The sequence below is a fragment of the Chiloscyllium plagiosum genome, unplaced genomic scaffold (genome assembly GCF_037043375.1).
Source record: "Chiloscyllium plagiosum isolate Xiang-an unplaced genomic scaffold, Cpla_swu_hap1 HiC_scaffold_31, whole genome shotgun sequence".
In the NCBI taxonomy this organism is placed as follows: domain Eukaryota; kingdom Metazoa; phylum Chordata; class Chondrichthyes; order Orectolobiformes; family Hemiscylliidae; genus Chiloscyllium; species Chiloscyllium plagiosum.
Window position 1 is genome coordinate 54,905,918 of NW_028270169.1, and position 17,776 is coordinate 54,923,693.

At 41.3% G+C, this 17,776-nt stretch overlaps 1 protein-coding gene across 3 annotated transcripts in view; it reads left to right on the forward strand.

Annotated features, from left to right (window-relative positions):
• zzef1 (zinc finger, ZZ-type with EF hand domain 1) overlaps nt 1-17,776 on the forward strand; it is a 260,425-nt gene that overhangs the window by 113,059 nt on the left and 129,590 nt on the right. For all 3 annotated transcript variants that reach the window (XM_043718816.2, XM_043718818.2, XM_043718817.2), the window contains exons 24-27: nt 683-884; nt 6,459-6,589; nt 9,751-9,994; nt 14,675-14,754. In XM_043718816.2, the coding sequence (XP_043574751.2) occupies nt 683-884; nt 6,459-6,589; nt 9,751-9,994; nt 14,675-14,754 (657 nt within the window). The remainder of the gene's footprint in view (nt 1-682; nt 885-6,458; nt 6,590-9,750; nt 9,995-14,674; nt 14,755-17,776) is intronic.

The window sequence follows — 17,776 nt, forward strand, 5'->3', positions numbered from 1 at the left end:
CCTCCAAAGAGCATTCCACCCAGACCCTTAGCTCATGTAATAAAGATGATAATTTTTTCTGAGATTCCTTTTGTCCACTAATATTTGAAAATGGTGTGTTTTGTAACCTGGTGCACTGTCACTTTGTGTTATTGCATACTTTGCATTGGGTACATAATTACTCCCAAATGATTTAACTTCCATCACTGAGATTCTGGCATATTGATAGGTGTCCTGGAATCATGAAGATTAGTGCAAAGTTTTGTTTTGGGCATCCGTGTTGGTATAGAATTGAACTGCTCATAAGCAAATGTGTCACTGAAGCCTGGGGAAAGTAGCTAAATTCAACAGTGCTCTAGCTAATCAGGAGTGATGACCATCCTCATTCCTTTGTACGGGCTCCAGATCAAAGCTGGAATTTTATTTTAAATTGTTAGGTGTCCTTGTTTGTTTACGAATCTGTTTTGTTTTTTAAAAAAAAGTGGTCTTTCAGTTCAGCAAGTTTTTTATTTATGTCTGTAATTGAAGTCTGTACATTTCTTGGAAATTTTTATAAGATTTCAATATTTGATTTGAAAGTTCTACCTTTTCCCAAGGATCCAGCTGTCCTCTGGAGTTCAGTCAAGATCTCAGTGAGAACATCACAGGAGCAGTATTTCATTCTGGTTATGAATAACTTTCTACTATATATCTTTGTTTGTAGTCAGTGACGTTTAAATCTGGCCCACGGCTGCAGTTTCTGTTCCACTCTGACAACTGCAACAACGAATGGGGATACAAGTTCATTGCCAAAGCATACGGCCTGCCAGATGTGCGGGTACCTTGGGTTGCAGATCTACAGCTTCTGGTGTCACGGCTGATGGGCTGCCTTGCCTCCCGAGCACTGTCTTTAAATTCAGCCTGCGGTAAGATTTGTTGTTCTCCCTAATTTTAAGAGTAGTTCGATGTTAGGTAGTTAACTGGTTGCTTGGGTGTTGTATCACATTTTTAAACTTGGACAACTTTTATTCCACATGACCTGTATAGACAGAGTGGGGTGTTCATCTTAGTTCAAATTGCTAAGAAGTGAAAGACTAATGTTTAGTCCACTGTGGCTCAAAGCTCGACTGTCGGCCTTCTAATTCCTTGTCTGACTTGAGAAAATTTCTATTATTTTTTGTCTACATTGTTTTACAGTGTCAACTTTTGCACAGGTGAATGCCTTCCCTGCCTGCTATTTTTACTTCATATTTCTGCTGTTTTGGCTGGATAATATGGTACTTCTCTCCCTCTGCACTTCCACCCAGGCTTTGCTTGTTCATCTCAATGTAGGAGCAAGTTACTGCAAATGGTGGAATCTGTACTAAAAAGAACAAATGCTGGAGATCACAGCGGGTCAGACAGCATCCATCATCTAGACTCAAATGTTAGCTTGCTCTCTCTCCATGGATGCAGTCTGGCCCACTGTGATCTCCAGCATTTGTTGTTGTTTTTGCTGGTTCATGATAAATTTTACTGGTTGGATTGTTGGCTTCCAGAGCAGTGTGACGCCAACAGCGTAGGTTCAATTCCCATCACCGGTTGGAGGTTACCATGAAGGGCTGACCATCACAACCTCTTCTGTTACCTGAGGTCTGCTGACCCTCAGGTTAAATCACCACCAATTGCTTCTCTCTAATGAGAGAATATTATGGCGGTAATGTTATGGCGACACAACAATGATAAACCCTAATGTTTGTAAACATAAAATACAAGCCTACTTAAAATATCTTTACAGATTTCCAGTGGATTTGGGCATTCTGCGTAGTAATGTAGATCTACACAGCTGGTGTTCAGCCATTTTCCAATACATTCATAACTAATTAAACTTATTTTCTAATGAGTATACTGGTTGAGTGGTTCTCTTGATGTGTTTCATGATTGTTGTGACAGTTACACTGAGAATGACCAAGTCAAGCATGGCAGAACCAGGGAGTGAAAAATAGGCCTTGATGTTTTCCCTGTTTCTCCCCCTCTGCTGTCCTTAACCCTCAGCAGCTTTAGCTGAGTCCATTTACAATGCACTTTGGACCCTGTAGATGGGGTAGTGCAGCGCAGAGGAAGGGCATTCAGGTCTAGTCTGCAGTAGTTTTTTTTCCACAGTTGTCCAGTCAGTCCTACCACAGCTGTCCCACTTTTTTCTTCCTTTTTTTGGATTTCTTCTCACAAGTATTTATACCATTTTCTTAGCCACCACAATACAGGGAGGATTCCAAATCTTAACCATCGTTCTGTAAAATGTTTCCTTGTGTTCCTTCTGATTCTTTTCCCAATCAACTTAAGAAATTAAATCTGAGCCATCCTTCAGCCATTGGAAGCCACTTTCATTCTGTTGAAATCCTTACTAATTTTAGTGTCACTCTGTCAAATCCTGCTATAGCCTCCTTGGCGTTTAGGAACGTTCCAGGCACCAATACCCTCTGTGTAAAGTACATGCCATGTATATTGAACGCGTGAGCTTTTGTTATTGAATCCCTCATCCTGGGAAAAGCTTATCTCCATCCACCCTGTCTATACCCTTCATGATTTTGTACACCTCAATCAGGTCCCTCCTCCATCTCCTTTTTTCTAATGAAAGCAATCCTAATCTACTCAACCTCTCTTCATAGCTAGCATCTTCCGTACCAGGCAACATCCTCGTAAACCTTCTCTGCACCCTCTCCAAAGCGTCCACATCCTTTTGGTAATGTGGCGACCAGAACTGTACACCGTATCTAAATGTGGCCGAACCAATGTCTTGTGCAATTTTAACATGACCTGCCAGCTCTTATACTCCATATCTTGTCTGATGAAGGCAAGCATATCATATGCCGCCTTGACCACTCTATCCACCTGAGCAGCCACCTTCAGGGTACAACGGACCCAAACTCCCAGATCTCTCTGCTCATCAAGTTTTCCCAAGGCTCTTCCGTTTACAGTATAGTTGGCTCAAGAATTAGACTTCCCAAAATGCATCACCTCACATTTGCCTAGATTGAACTCCATCTTCCAACTCTCCAGTCTATATATATTCTCCTGTATTCTTTGACAGTCCCCAATGCTTTCTGCTACTCCACCAATCTTTGTGTTGTCTGCAAACTTACTGATCAGACCAATAGTGTCCCCTTCCAGATAATTGATGTATATCACAAACAACAGTGGCCCCAGCACTGATCCCTGTGGAACACCACTGGTCACCTTCAACTACTACTGTCTCCTGTTGCTCAACCAGTTCTTTATCCACCTAGCTAGAACACCCTGCACACCATGTGACTTCACTTTCTCTATTAGTTTACCATGGGGGAATCAAAGATCAAATGAACCTACATAGCCTTCATTGTATTATCTTCCATGAGCCTATCCAAGAGTTGCTTAAATGTCCCTAATGTATCTGACTCTACTACCACTGCTGGCAGTGCATTCCACCCACCCACCACTCTGTGTAAAGAACCTACCTCTGACATCTCCCCTAAACCTTCCTCCAATCGCCTTAAAATTATGCCCCCTCATGATAGACATTTCTGCCCTGGCCATCCACTCTAGCTGTGCCTCTCATCATCTTGTACACCTCTAACAAGTCACCTCTCATCCTTCTTCACTCCAATGAGAAAAGCCCTAGCTCACTCAACCTTTCTTCATAAGACATGCCCTCCAGTCCAGGCAGCATCCTGGTAAATCTCCTCTAAAGCTTTCACATGCTCCCTACAATGAGGCGACTGGAACTGAACACAATATTCCAATTGTGGTCTAATCAGTTCTTTATAGAGTGGCAGTATAACCTCGTAGCTCTTAAACTCAATCCTCCTGCTAATGAAAGACAACACACCATATGCCACCTTAACCCTAACAACCTGACCTGCAACTTTGAGGGATCTGTGGACATGGACCCCAAGATCCCTCTGTTCTTTCACACTACCAAGAATCCTGCCTTTAACCCTGTATTCTGCATTCAAATTCAACATTTCAAAGTGAATGATTTCACACTTTTCCAGGTCGAACTCCATCTGCCACTTATCAGTCCAGTTCTGCATCCTGTCAATGTCCCGTTGCAACCTACAACAGCCCTCCACACTATCCACAACTCCACCAACCTTCGTGTCATCGGCAAACTTACTAACCCACTCTTCCACTTCCTCATCCAAGTCATTTATAAAAATCACAAAGAGCAGAGGTCCCAGAGCCCATCCCTGTGAAACATCACTGGTCACTCAGCTCCAGGCTGAATATTTTCCATCTACTACCACCCTCTGTCATCTATGGGCCAGCCTATTCTGTATCCATACAGCGAGATTTTCCTGTCTCCCATGCCTCCTCACTTTCTGAATGAGCCTACCATGGGGAACCTTATCAAATACCTTGCTAAAATCTATATACCCCAAATCCACTGCTCTACCTTCATCAGTGTGCTTTGTCACATTCTCAAAGAATTCAGTAAAGTTTGTGAGACATGACCTGCCCTCCTCACAAAGCCATGCTGACTATCTCTAATCAAGCTATGGTTTAACAAGTAATCATAAACTGTCAGTCAGAATCCTCTCCAATACTTTGCCCACCACAGATGTAAGACTGATTGGTCTGTAATTCCCAGAATTATCCCTATTCCCTTTCTTGAACAAGGGAATAACATTTGCCAGCCTCCAGACATCTGGTGCTATTCCAGTGGACAGTGAGGATGCAAAGATCATTACCAATGCTGCTGTAATCTCTTCCTTCACTTCCTGTAGTAACCTTGGATATATCCCATCTGGCCCAGGGGACCTATCTGTCCTTTTGTTTTTCAAAATATCTAGCGCATCCTCCTCCTCCTATACATCAACTTGTTTGAGCATATCATCCTGTTTCACGGTGTCTTCCTAAATGTCAAGGTCCCTTTCAGCAGTGAATACTGAAGCAAAGTATTTAATAAGGACCTCTCCTACCGCCTCCGACTCCAGGTGCAAGTTCTCTCCACTATCCCTGATTGGCCCTACCGTCACATAAGCCATCCTCTTGTTCCTCACCGAAGTGTAGAACGCCTTTGGGTTTTCCTTAATCCTACCCGCTAAAGTGTTTTCATGCCCCCCCTCCTTGCTATCCTAAGTCCATTCTTCAGTTCTCCCTGGCTACCTTGTAACATTTAAGCCCTGTCCAATCTTTGTCTCCTCAACCTTAAGTAAGCTTCCTCCTTCCTTTTGTCTAGATGTTCCACATGCCTTGTCTCCCAAGGTTCCTTCACCCTACCATCCCTTCATTGCCTCAGTGGGACAAACATATCCAGTACTATCAGCAAGTGCTTCCTAAACAACCTCCACATTTGTCGTGCATTTCCCTGGAACATCTGTTCCCAATTTAGCTGCCCCAGTTCCTGCCTTGTATAAATAGCATTGTAATTCCCCCTTTTCCAATTAAGTAATTTTGTAAGCCTCTCCAGGACGATAGTAAAGGTCAGGGAGTTGGTGATCATTATCACTGCTAAGCTCTTCCCCCTGCCAGACACCTGGCAGACAATAAGAAATTACCTGGCACTGGATGGCATCAAGAATTGGGCACAGTTGGCCTTTTTTAATGCTGTGTCTCCCAGGCTTGGCAATGGGTAGAGTGGGTAAACCCCTGATGGAAACCTGTGGTATCCAGCAGATAACTGATGGTCACAACAGGAAGAAAGGACATTTGAGCACTGCCATTGCCTTCAATTATTCACTCTCCTCTGGGGATGTCAACATTCCGGTTTATGTGTCTCAAATTTATGCTGATGCATGTTACCTGAGTTGCCTCCTCTGATCCTGACCTAGGCAGGTTAAGGAGCGAAGGTCAACAGGCCTCCAGTTGTTGGGGGACTCCCTGATGGAGTGAGCTAGCAAATCTTTGGGCCTCAGTATCTTCAAGCTGAAAATACAGCAAGGAGTAGAAGTAGCAATGAGCACCTCCTTGTAGGATGAAAGCATTAGAAGTTGGTTTTTAAAGCGGTAATTGTGTCAAGAAGATGCTTTACCTCTTTTATGCAACAGCCTGGTTTATATATTCAAATCCTGTAGAAATCATTTTGATAGAGTTCTGATCTTCTTGCAGAAATCTTGCAGGTCGTGGCTTTGAGTAGCAGGCAGCCCCCTTCCTTGCTTCCGACTCAGATGGTCATGAGTGCAGGTCCAACTCTGGAGGCATAAACTTGCAGCTATGCACTGCCGTTATGTGCAATACTGAGACTATTGTATTGTCAGTAGTGCCATCTTTTGCATGAGGCTGAGGTTCTGTCTGAGGTCCTATGCCAAGATTCCAATTTATTGTTCCGAGAGGCTCATCGCAGCCAACCTTTCTCCCAATAATAAAGCAGTGACTACTTTACTTCAGTGACTTGAAATAGCTTTGGGATATGTAGAGTTCAAAAAAAGGGTCAATCTTTTTTATGTCTTCATTTACATTCATTTGGTAATTGAATTACTGCTCACAGCAATTACTCAGTGTTGCTAAAAACATTTTCATCTTGCATCTGTTTCTTTGTAAAGGATTACTTCCTGCAGTTGAGTTACCTGTAGAGAAAGTTGCATCTGTTGTGGAGTCTCATCTGTGGAAACCCATCCTGAGACACGGAACGTGTCCAGAGGGAGCGTTGGACAGCACATCACCACAAGAAATGGTAAAGATGAATTAAACTGTGTTTTTTCTTTCTGAAGCAGAAAATATTAACCTGAAATCTAAGCCGTAAGTCCTAACTAAAGTTGTTGTCATGACTAAATCAGAATGGGTGAGAGTTCAGTAAAATGTTAACTTATGTCTTTTACTTTGACATTTTTGTAACTGACACAGTCTCAACATTAGCAAAGCAGGATTGGTTGTGCCTAATAATTTGGAAGTTAAGAAGTAACTTCTGAATGTCGGACAGCAGTCACATGTAGGCATTCTGCAAATTAGCCTTTGAGCTCAATTTGTTAACTTGCTATGGTGGGGTTTAGACTGCGTGCACTAAACTGCTAATCAGTATACACTATACCCTAAATTAGAGAGTATAGTATATCACAAAGATGCAATCAGAATCTTAATGATACCTGTGATGAGATGTTTATTTTTCGCCTTTTGCAGCTTTATTTAAGGATTTATTTAACAATGTTAATGTCTATGAAAAGAATGATGGAGAAATAATTCCCAATTATCATTGGGAATATCGTTTATAACTTCAGTTAGAAGCATTTCAATTTTTTGAAAGGAGTGAGTTACCTTGAAGAGATCAAGCTTATTTGCAAGAGAAATGTGCATAAATGTCAGACAACATATATTGAAGAAACTTGAAAATTGGGTGATAGTGAGAATCTGAGGATTGAGGTGTTTTCTGAACAGGGGAACAGATTTTAATAAGTTGACCAAAGAGAGGGAACTATTTGCTTTGGCGGCCAGCACAAAAACCAAGAAGGGAAGTTGGGTGGGTCAGTGATGGGACTGAGTTACAGCTGAATGGGTCTGGAGAGGGTGGGGAATGTGAGAGTGAAAATAGGCCGAGATGAGGGTTCAGACTTAGACTCATGGGAGGAGTTGTTGAATTTGAATTTGAATTGAATTTATTGTCACGTGTATCAAGGAACAGTGAAAAACTTTGTCTTGCGAGCAATACAGGCAGATCACAGAGTTAAATAGCATAGATAAGTAAATAATAGGTAAACAGAGGCAAAAACCAAAACACAGGTACAGGCGAATGTTAAGATTTTGAGAGTCCATTCAATATTCTAACAACAGCAGTAGGGTAGAAACTGTTACAAAACCGGCAGGTGCATGTGTCCAGGCTTCTGTACCTTCTCCCCAATGGTAGAGGTTGTAGAAAAGCATTGCCAGGATGGGATGGATCTTTGAGAATGCTGGTGGCCTGGTAGGTGGATTCTATAGATGGGAGGTTGGCCTTTGTGACTGTCCGGGCCGAGTTCACCACTCTCTGTAACCGTCTCCAATCTTGAATGGTACAGTTGCCATACCAGTTGTGATGATACATCCAGACAGAATGCTCTCAATGGTGTACCTATAAAAGTTGGCAAGGGTATTCGCCCTCATGCCAAACTTTCTCAGCTGCCTGAGGAAGAAGAGACTTTCTTGGGCCTTGGTAACCAGTGCATCCACATGAAGAGTCCAAGAAAGCTTGTTGATGACCACTCCCAGGAGCTTGACACTCTCCACTCGTTCCACCTCTGTGCTGTTAATGTGTAGGGGGACATGAGTAACATCCTGCTGAAAGTCAAGAATGAGTTTCTTGGTTTTGCCAGCATTGAGAGCTAGATTGTTGTTGTGGTTCTGTTTGCCGAGCTGGAAGTTTTTGTTGCAAACGTTTCGTCCCCTGGCTAGGCGACATCATCAGTGCTTGGGAACCTCCTGCGAAGCGCTTCTTTGATGTTTCCTCCGGTGTTTATAGTGGTCTGTCCCTGCCGCTTCCGGTTGTCAGTTTCAGCTGTCCGCTGTAGTGGTTGGTATATTGGGTCCAGGTCGATGTGTTTGTTGATGGAGTTTGTGGATGAATGCCATGCCTCTAGGAATTCCCTGGCTGTTCTCTGTCTGGCTTGCCCTATGATAGTAGTGTTGTCCCAGTCGAATTCGTGTTGCTTGTTGTCTGTGTGTGGCTACTAAGGATAGCTGGTCGTGTCGTTTCGTGGCTAGTTGATGTTCATGTATGTGGATTGTTAGCTGTCTTCCTGTGTGTCCTATATAGTGATTAGTGCAGTCCTTGCATGGTATTTTGTACACTACCATGCAAGGACTGCACTAAACACTATATAGGACACACAGGAAGACAGCTAACAATCCACATACATGAACATCAACTAGCCACGAAACGACACGACCAGCTATCCTTAGTAGCCACACACAGACAACAAGCAACACGAATTCGACTGGGACAACACTACTATCATAGGGCAAGCCAGACAGAGAACAGCCAGGGAATTCCTAGAGGCATGGCATTCACCCACAAACTCCATCAACAAACACATCGACCTGGACCCAATATACCAACCACTACAGCGGACAGCTGAAACTGACAACCGGAAGCGGCAGGGACAGACCACTATAAACACCGGAGGAAACATCAAAGAAGCGCTTCGCAGGAGGCTCCCAAGCACTGATGATGTCGCCTAGCCAGGGGACGAAACGTTTGCAACAAAAACTTCCAGCTCGGCGAACAGAACCACAACAACGAGCACCCGAGCTGCAAATCTTCGCACAAACTTTGAGCTAGATTGTTCTCAGTGCATCATTTTTCCAGGTCTTCCACCTTCCGTCTGTAGTCTGTTTCGTCACCATCTGTGATTCAACCAACTTGGTGTCATCAGCGAACTCGTAAATGGCATTAGTCTGGCATTTGGCGACTCAGTCATGAGTATACAGCGAGTACAGTAGGGAGCTGAGTACGTACCCCTGGGGGGCTCCAGTGTTGAGTGTTAGTGAGGATGAAATATTGTCCCCAATCTACACTGAATGTGGCCTGTGGGCCAGGAAACTGAGGATAGATCTTTTGGCCTATGCATGGATTAGAGGCTTGTAGTTGAGTTAGCTGAATGAATTGTCTTTATCTTAGTGATGAATGAATCCAGTTTGTGGTGAAATTGGAACGGAAGTGGAGGAGGTATTTAAGGAACAGATTTAGAGTTCTTCAGGTGAAGATCATACAATTGTTTTTACTAACTTAAAGTTTTACTTTTCTTAAAGCAGGATGTAAGTTTTGTTTAGTCCTCCACACCCCAATTTCTAGTGAAAGTGGTGTTTCTGCAATCAGTGTCCAAAGGAAATAACATTTTTTTGCACTTTGTGTATTGTGTATTGTAGGCCAAGAACGATGTTCATAAGTTCCTGATTCAGGTTGCTCTCTGGGATCCTTCTCAAGAGGATTCCTCTGACTCTCAGTCCGATCTAATTAAGAGACTTATAAGCCTATGCAAGAAACATTCGGCAAAGACGGAAGTAGTTAGTGGATTTGATCTTGGGTCAAAAGTTGATCAAGCTGTGAACTCAGTCTTTGCAGCCATGGTGTACCACAGCCCTGATCTTCACAGTGCACTGAGAACTTATGGTAAATTATACTTTTTGGTTAAAAATCTATCAAAATTAATTAACGTATTTAATTTTGAGTTCATGTGTTGCATTGTAAAAGAATCCCTGGAAATGTTTAAATGTCACCGAATTTTCATAGGCTTCTTGAACTACTCAGCCATCTAAAGAAATTTGAACAAATTGTGATGTATGTTTGAAGAAGAAATGGAGTCCAACAGGAATCCAGCTGCTGCTCTTGTAGATCACTTGCTGAAATGCTGTGGATGTACCACAATTTTATCTTGTGTCAGTAAAACTGCACGAAGTGCCTGGAAGCCAGCGTATAGTTCTTGGCAAACCCTGACCCATTTGGTTTGTGTCAGGAAGTAATTGAACTTCTTGATCTAACTTCTGACACAATGAAGCTGCCTTCTGATTCTGCTCTGTGCTGCATCCAGCACCTGAAATGACCACTGGTTATTTTTGATCTGACCAGTGATCAGACTGCCTGTTATTTGAATGCTGCTTCCTCATTGCTGCTTTGCATTATTGGCTGTATTGAGTTACAATGGCTTCCAGGTCTCACCAACTGCATCATGAGCTATTTTAATGTCATTGAAGTATTTGCAGAGCCTTATTTGCTCTTTGTATGTACAGTAGTTGACATTTTTTCTGCATCAAATTTCACTTACAATTGTTCAATCATATAGCATTTTAGTTCATCCCTTGGTCCATCTCAGATAATTTAATCAATTTTCATAGAATTTTTGATTCTAAGTCAGAAAGTAAAGCACTGGTGTTTTTAACCTGAGACTTGTCCCTTTTGTCTGTGGCTCAGTGACCTTCTTCTGTCAGTCTGGGGACTGGGTAGTAAGTCACGTGTCAGAAACCTGAGCATTTAATCCGCCTGATTCTCTAGTGTCCTACTGAAGGAACACTGCAATGTTGGACATTAGGGAGTTACTAAACAAAGAGCAATTATAACCAATATTTATCAAAACAGATTAATTGGTCATTTATTAAAAAAAACAGAAAATGCTGAGTAAACTTACTGGCAGCACCGATGAGCAAAGAAACAGTTAACCTTTCAAGTCAAAAGACTGCTCTTTGGAGCTGTTTGTGGCTGATTTTCAAATTCCACTCTGCCTGATCTTCTTAAAGCCCCTAGCTTCTGCAGAAATCTGTCCCAGCCTTGAACAACTGAACACCTGCAGCCCTCGAAGCTTTGACTGAAGAGGTTCCTTGTCCTCTCAATTTGAGACTATTACCCCTTTTTCTAGACTCTGTAGGCAGGAACAGAGCCTTCCAGGGTTTCCATTATAGGCTACTTGAGAAACTTGTGTGTTTCAGTGAGATCACCTCTCCTTCTTCTAAATGCCAGAGAATATAACTCAATCAACTGTCTGTCAAACCTTTGATCTCAGGAATCAGAGTTGAAAAATGTGCTGGAAAAACACAGCAGGCCAGGCAGCATCCGAGGAGCAGGAGAATTGACGTTTTGGGCATAAGCCCTTTTTCAGGAATAAGAAGGGCTTATGCCCGCAAAGTCGATTCTCCTGCTCCTCGGATGCTGCCTGGCCTGCTGTGTTTTTCCAGCACCACATTTTTCAACTCTGGTCTCCAGCATCTGCAGTCCTCACTTTCTCCTAGTTGATCTCAGGAATCAACCTGCCTCACTGCCCTACCTGCAGTGCAAGCATGACCTTTCAAAATTGCACTTTCAAAAATAATCCAGGTACATTATCACCTGAACAATGGCTGCAATATTTCCTTGCACATCAACTCATCCCCTTGCAATAAAGGCCATTTACCTTTCGAATAGTTTGAAGCATCTGCACGCTAATTTTGTTTCTTCAGACCAAAACCACCTCCAGCAATGCAGAAGCTTTCAGCCTTTAAAACGAGTTTTTTTTTTCTGACCGCCAGCCACAAATTTCCTCTCATTATCTTCCACTTCTTCCTCATTCTCCACTTAACTGGTTCATATCCTTTTTTGCCTCTGTACATTGCCACCACATTGCATCCACACGCTTGAATATTTGTTCTTGGCATCTCCATCTTAGTCATTGTCATAAATTGTAAATATCTGAGGCCTGAGCACTGATTCTTGCAGCACCTCATGTGCTACAGCCTGCCAACTTGGAAATGACTCACTTATCCCTGCTCTCTGCTTTCTGCCTGTTAACCAGTTCTCTATCCATGCAAATTAAAAATTAGCTCAGTCTCATGAACTCTTATTTTCTATGATAACCTTTTATGTGGCACGTTATTAAATGCTTTTTGAAAATGCATACGTTGTATAGTCATTGGTTCCCATATATCTATCTGACTAGATAAACTCCTCAGAAAAATTGTTAAACATGATTTCCCTTTTATAATAGATTCCAGTGCTTTAGTTTTAGTAAGTGCTTTGGAATGTGCAAAGATTGACGGTGGAGAGAAAAATAAGGTTATTGTTGATCGGTTCCGTTTTTTTAACATGAAATTAAGGCAAGACAGATTGATGCTTGCTTTTCTAGATCATTTATTATTTATCCATACTTGGATTATTAGAGAATGGGTCCAGAGATACTTCAAACAGGAAAATATACAGATTGGCAGAAGAATCCAGGGTCAAGAGGATAGGGAAAGGCAGTGAATTTAATTTGATTTGCTGTTACATTAAACACACAGGGTTGTGTTATCCCTCATCCTAATGGATCCCAAGCAGCAGTCTGTAAGATGAATGCACGATGGAAGCCCTTCTCACAAAGTGTAGGGTGTAGTTAACATACCTTATAAAGCTAGCAGAGTGAAAAGAGCTTGACCGTTTTAAATTCTTTCCCTCTGTTTTTTGAGAAAAGAAGCACAAAAGTGTTCCAGGAAAACAAGATGAATTTGCTATTAATAGTAACGCAGGTTTGTGCCTGCTTTGCTGTGGGTAATGAGTTTGATTTGCATTGGAACAATTTTCTGCCAGCCTTCCATATGTTGTGAAAGGTGCAATGAATTTCCACTTGAGAAGAAAAATCCCACCCTAATTTTTATTTATAAATGTATAAAAAGAAGCCAACCTCTCCATGATTCGTGGAATATTTTCTGCATTCCATTTTTTACCCTGCTTCGTAAAAGGAAGTTGAATAATGCTTATTTTTAAGAATTCACTCTCACGATATGGGCATCGCTATGTAAGCCAACATTTATTGCCCATCCCTAGTTGCTGTGGGTCTAGAGTCACATGTAGGCCAGACCAGGTAAGGATGGCATTTTCCTTCCCTCGAGGCATTAGTGAATCAGATGAGTTTCTTTCCTGATAATCTACAATGGATTTGTGGTCATCATTAGACTCTTAATTCAAAATTTTTATTGAATTCATATTCCACCATCTGCCTTGGTGGGATTTCAACCTATGTCCCTACAACATTACCTGTGTCTATGGATTATCAGTCCAGCAATAATACCACTTGACCTTTGCCTCCCCATTGGGAGCAATCCAATGGGGAATATAAATTTTTATACAGTTTTATTTTAATTTTAAATTGCTGTTTTATGCAGTCTCTTGATTGCTGTACTTCTCTTATTCCTAATCACTGAACTTGTACAAGTAGGACTCTGATTTAAAAAAAAAACTGCTGTCTTTCTCCTGCCCTTCTCTGTTGACTGTCAAACTGGAGGATTGAAAATATTGTGATCAAGTGGTGGGCTTGGTGTGGCATCTCATCCCAATTTTTACACACACTTGGAAACCCTCAGCCTTTGCTTGCCATGTGACACAGGAGACATGGTGAAGAACAATCAATCCATTCCTTACTGGTATCTACCTTTTGACAAATCTCATTTTTTTTGGCAGATGAGCATTGCTGGTATGGCAATTTATTGCCTGTCCCTGCAGTCCATGTGTGGATACATCTGCAATGTTAGATTGGGAGAGAGTTCCAGGGTTTTTATCGAGTTGATCAATGCCTTCCAAACGAAGATTCTTTTAGCCTGACACGTTGATGAATTATTTTGATATCTAATCCAACAGTGCTTGAGCACCTTATTTTACTATTAAATGTCTCCTAGATATTTTTGCATGTAATTGAGAGAAGCCCAGATCTGTTTGATTCTGCTGCAGCTGAGGAACATTTCCTGTTTGGTAATATAATGTAGCCTGCTTCTATTAAATGTGGATATGGGTTTACCAGAAACCAAGCTTCCAATCCTAAAATAAGTCCATGAATTTCAGAGCTCTACTCTGAATTTACAGGAATGAGAGGTGATCTAATCCAAACATACAGGATTCTTAAGGAGCTTGTCAGGGTAAATGCTGAGAAGATTTTTCCCTTTTAGGAGAGTTTAGGACCAACAGTCTTACTCAAGATTGTTAGTGAATCTTGGTTTGAAATTCTAATCTGGAAATCCATTATATAATTCCTATTCAGCTTTCAGTTCTTGTTAACCAAATTGTGATTTAATCTGCTGGTCTAATAATATTGCAATTTAGGCTGGTGGAAGAGACTTAACATAGAAAGGTAAAACTGAGTACTGGGATCTGCTGTAACCACTCTGAGCTATAGGTGATGCTGTTGGTGTGCCAAAACTGGAGCACTTAATCCAGAAGCTTAAATTGCATTCTGTTCTTGAGGGACCAGTAGATTAGCTACTTACAATGAACTGTATGCTCAGTCAGAAAGCAATCTGTTATTAGCAATAGACATTGTCTCTTAACTTTGTTAATCCACATTTCCTGTTTCTGTAGTTACAAGTGGAGGTACTACAGGTTTCACTGAAGAGATGGCTGAAGTGTATGGATTAGCTGAAGGAATGAAGACGTGGATAGTAAGTTTCATAACAAGTGACATTTTCCTTCACCTAATTTATGTATGCCTATTTCCTTTTCAAGTAGTACAGCTGAGGTTATTTTCAAAGAGTCTTGATAAGCCAAGTCAGGTGATCTAAATAGCCGTATGAACTGTCTGTAAAATGAAAGTCAAGATTAAAGGCTGCAATGCAGACTTGTGAAAGGTGGGAAGTAATGTTCTGAATGGATCAGGACCCGGAATCAGAGAAAAAAAAAGGGCTACCATTGGCACTGAGGAAAACTGTGATAAACTCTAAGATATTAATGATTTTGCAGATTGGCCATGTAGGTGGCAAATTAATTTCTGTCTACTCAAGGGTGAGATGGTAAACTTTGGTTGGAGAAATAGAGAGATTACATACTGGTTGGAAAATGGACAAAGCGATCAGCATTTGCAAAGACCATAAGCATTTATTAATTAGTAAAAACACAAAGGACGTCAACAAGATCATAAATACAAAAAAAGCACTGGGCTTCATTGCTGTAGGAGTAAAATTGAAAAGCAGGTAAGTTGTTTTGAACTTGCTTTGAGCATTGGTTTAACCACACTTGAGTGCTGGCCTCCATTTTACCAACATAACACAGCAGCATTGGAGAGGTGCACAAGTACTATCAACTTGCCAAGGTCATAACTGTTGGGAAAGGATAAACAGATTGGGATTAGAACAGAAAGGAGAAGTAGAAGGGCTGAGGTTAAAGGGTGAACTGATTAAGATTAAATTCTTTTTTTAGATTAGATTAAATTCCCTACAGTGTGGAAACAGGCCCTTCAGCCCAACCAGTTCACACCGACCTTCCGAAGAGTAACCCATCCAGGCCCATTTCCTTCTGACTAATTGACCTAATACTATCGGACAAATTAACATGGCCAATTCACCTGACCTGCACATCTTTGGACTGTGGGAGGAAACCGGAGCACCTGGAGGAATCCCATGCAGACATGGGGCGAATGTGCAAACTCCACCCAGACAGTCACACAAGGCTGGAATCAAACCTGGGACCCTGGTACTGTGAGGCAGCAGTGCTAACCACAGAGCCACCGTGCTGCCCCGAAGATCTTAAAAATTGAGGAGATTAATAGTGAAGATACTCCTACTTTAAGGAAACACAATAATTCCCTTATATACATAGTGATCATTATAAGTCAAGTGGTGAGATTAAACTTGACCCAGGAAGTGGTTAAGATGGGAATTTCTCAAACACAAGCAGCGATTGAGATGAATAACATGGATGATTTTAAAGAGAAGGTACATGCACAAGGTAGAAATCAATGGAATGGTTGCTGGGTAGGGTTAGACAGAAGAGGATGAAAAGGTTTGTGCAGGACATATGCACTTGCATAGAGCAATAGGACCGAAAGGGTTCTCCGCTCTGTGTTCCACATAATTGTGTTTCTGTGCTAAATTTAGAGAAGTGAAATAATTGCAGAATAATTGGGCAGTGGACAAGAGAACAATCTTAAAGGCTTCTCTTTGGTACTCATTAAAGGTCTTTGTAAGAAATCTTTTTCTGTGAAACCTAGGAAATTTAGAGAGAGGAAAGGAACAGATGGTGTAAGTACAATGTGGATATGTATCCAGCACTTCAGACCCCTGCCCATTATGGGAGCTTATACATTTTGAAATGTCACATTGGTTAACAGGGATTTTCTGTTAAATAAGGCATCTTCTATGCCATGTCTCATGGATATTTTGCAACAGACCTGTATGGGCACTGTTTCAAAAGATTGAGAAATAATATTGCCACACTGTAGATAAGTGACTGTTAGTTACCCCGCAATGCATTTAGTTACATTAATGTATCAAGGAAAAAAAACAGAAACTGTACTTGAGTATTGTTGAAGAAAGTCACAAAGGTTTTCAACTTGCAATTATCAGGACATTCACAGGAAATACCCAAGGGAAAACAACTTTCATATTGTGAGAGAGGAGCTTTCTGATTGGTAGAGATGCTACCATGAAATATGCACCAGTTAATTATGTCTGAAGAAGGGTTTATGCCCGAAACGTCAATTCTCCTGCTCCTCGGATGCTGCCTGGCCTGCTGTGTCTTTCCAGCACTACATTTTTTCAATTATGTCTGACAGTCAACTATAAATTTTGTTTAATTTTCTAAGCAAGCCAGGTTGATTCTGGTTCAGGCATTGGCCTGAGAATGAAGCATAGAATGTCTGTCAGTATTCTGTTGTGTTGAAACAACTGCAATGCATGTACACAGTGTCTAATATTAGAAATGATTCTGCAATTGGACAACATTTGTTTCATAATCCTGAGTGAGAAGAATTAACCTGATGACCTATCCAGTAAGCATGGTGTATTTTTAAGCGCAGGAAGCTTCATGTATTAACACATTGTGTCCTGTTCTTTGCAAACAGAATGGAAATGTACACTATTAAACCTTTTTTTAACGTGGTAAAATAGGTGACAGCCATTTTCTGGTTCGTTCCTCAGGGGTAATACCTTCACCAATCTGCCATGTTTTAAAATTTAAACAAAGCTTGCCATTTAACTGTCAGCCATCATTTATTGGCTGATTCTCCTGCAATGCCCCCACCAATCAGAATCCACTAGCTAACCAATTGGCATTTTCCTCTCACATGATGTAAATGTTGTTTTCCCTTTGATATTTCTTGCACATGATCCTAACGAGCCCAAGAGCGAAAAGCTTCTTCCCAGTAATACTCAAATTGTATACTACCAAATAACTGCACAATATAATTTTGGTTTCTTGTTACAGGGCTGACAGTTTCATTGCAGTAGACATTGAAATCTGATGTTGTTGTTAGTTATTTGTCTTGAGTTTAAGAGAAACAAATATGATGATCAGGAATGGAAGTTAAGTACCTCATTTTAATAGATGAATTGAGAAGCAGGATGCTGTTGAATGCCAAGGGCATGTCTTTGCAGTACTTGGTGTTTGAAATGCTCATTGTTTGACACTTATGCACCATGAATGGTACCTGCCACTCAGACTGTACCAAGGTCAGGAGCTGAGTGCTTC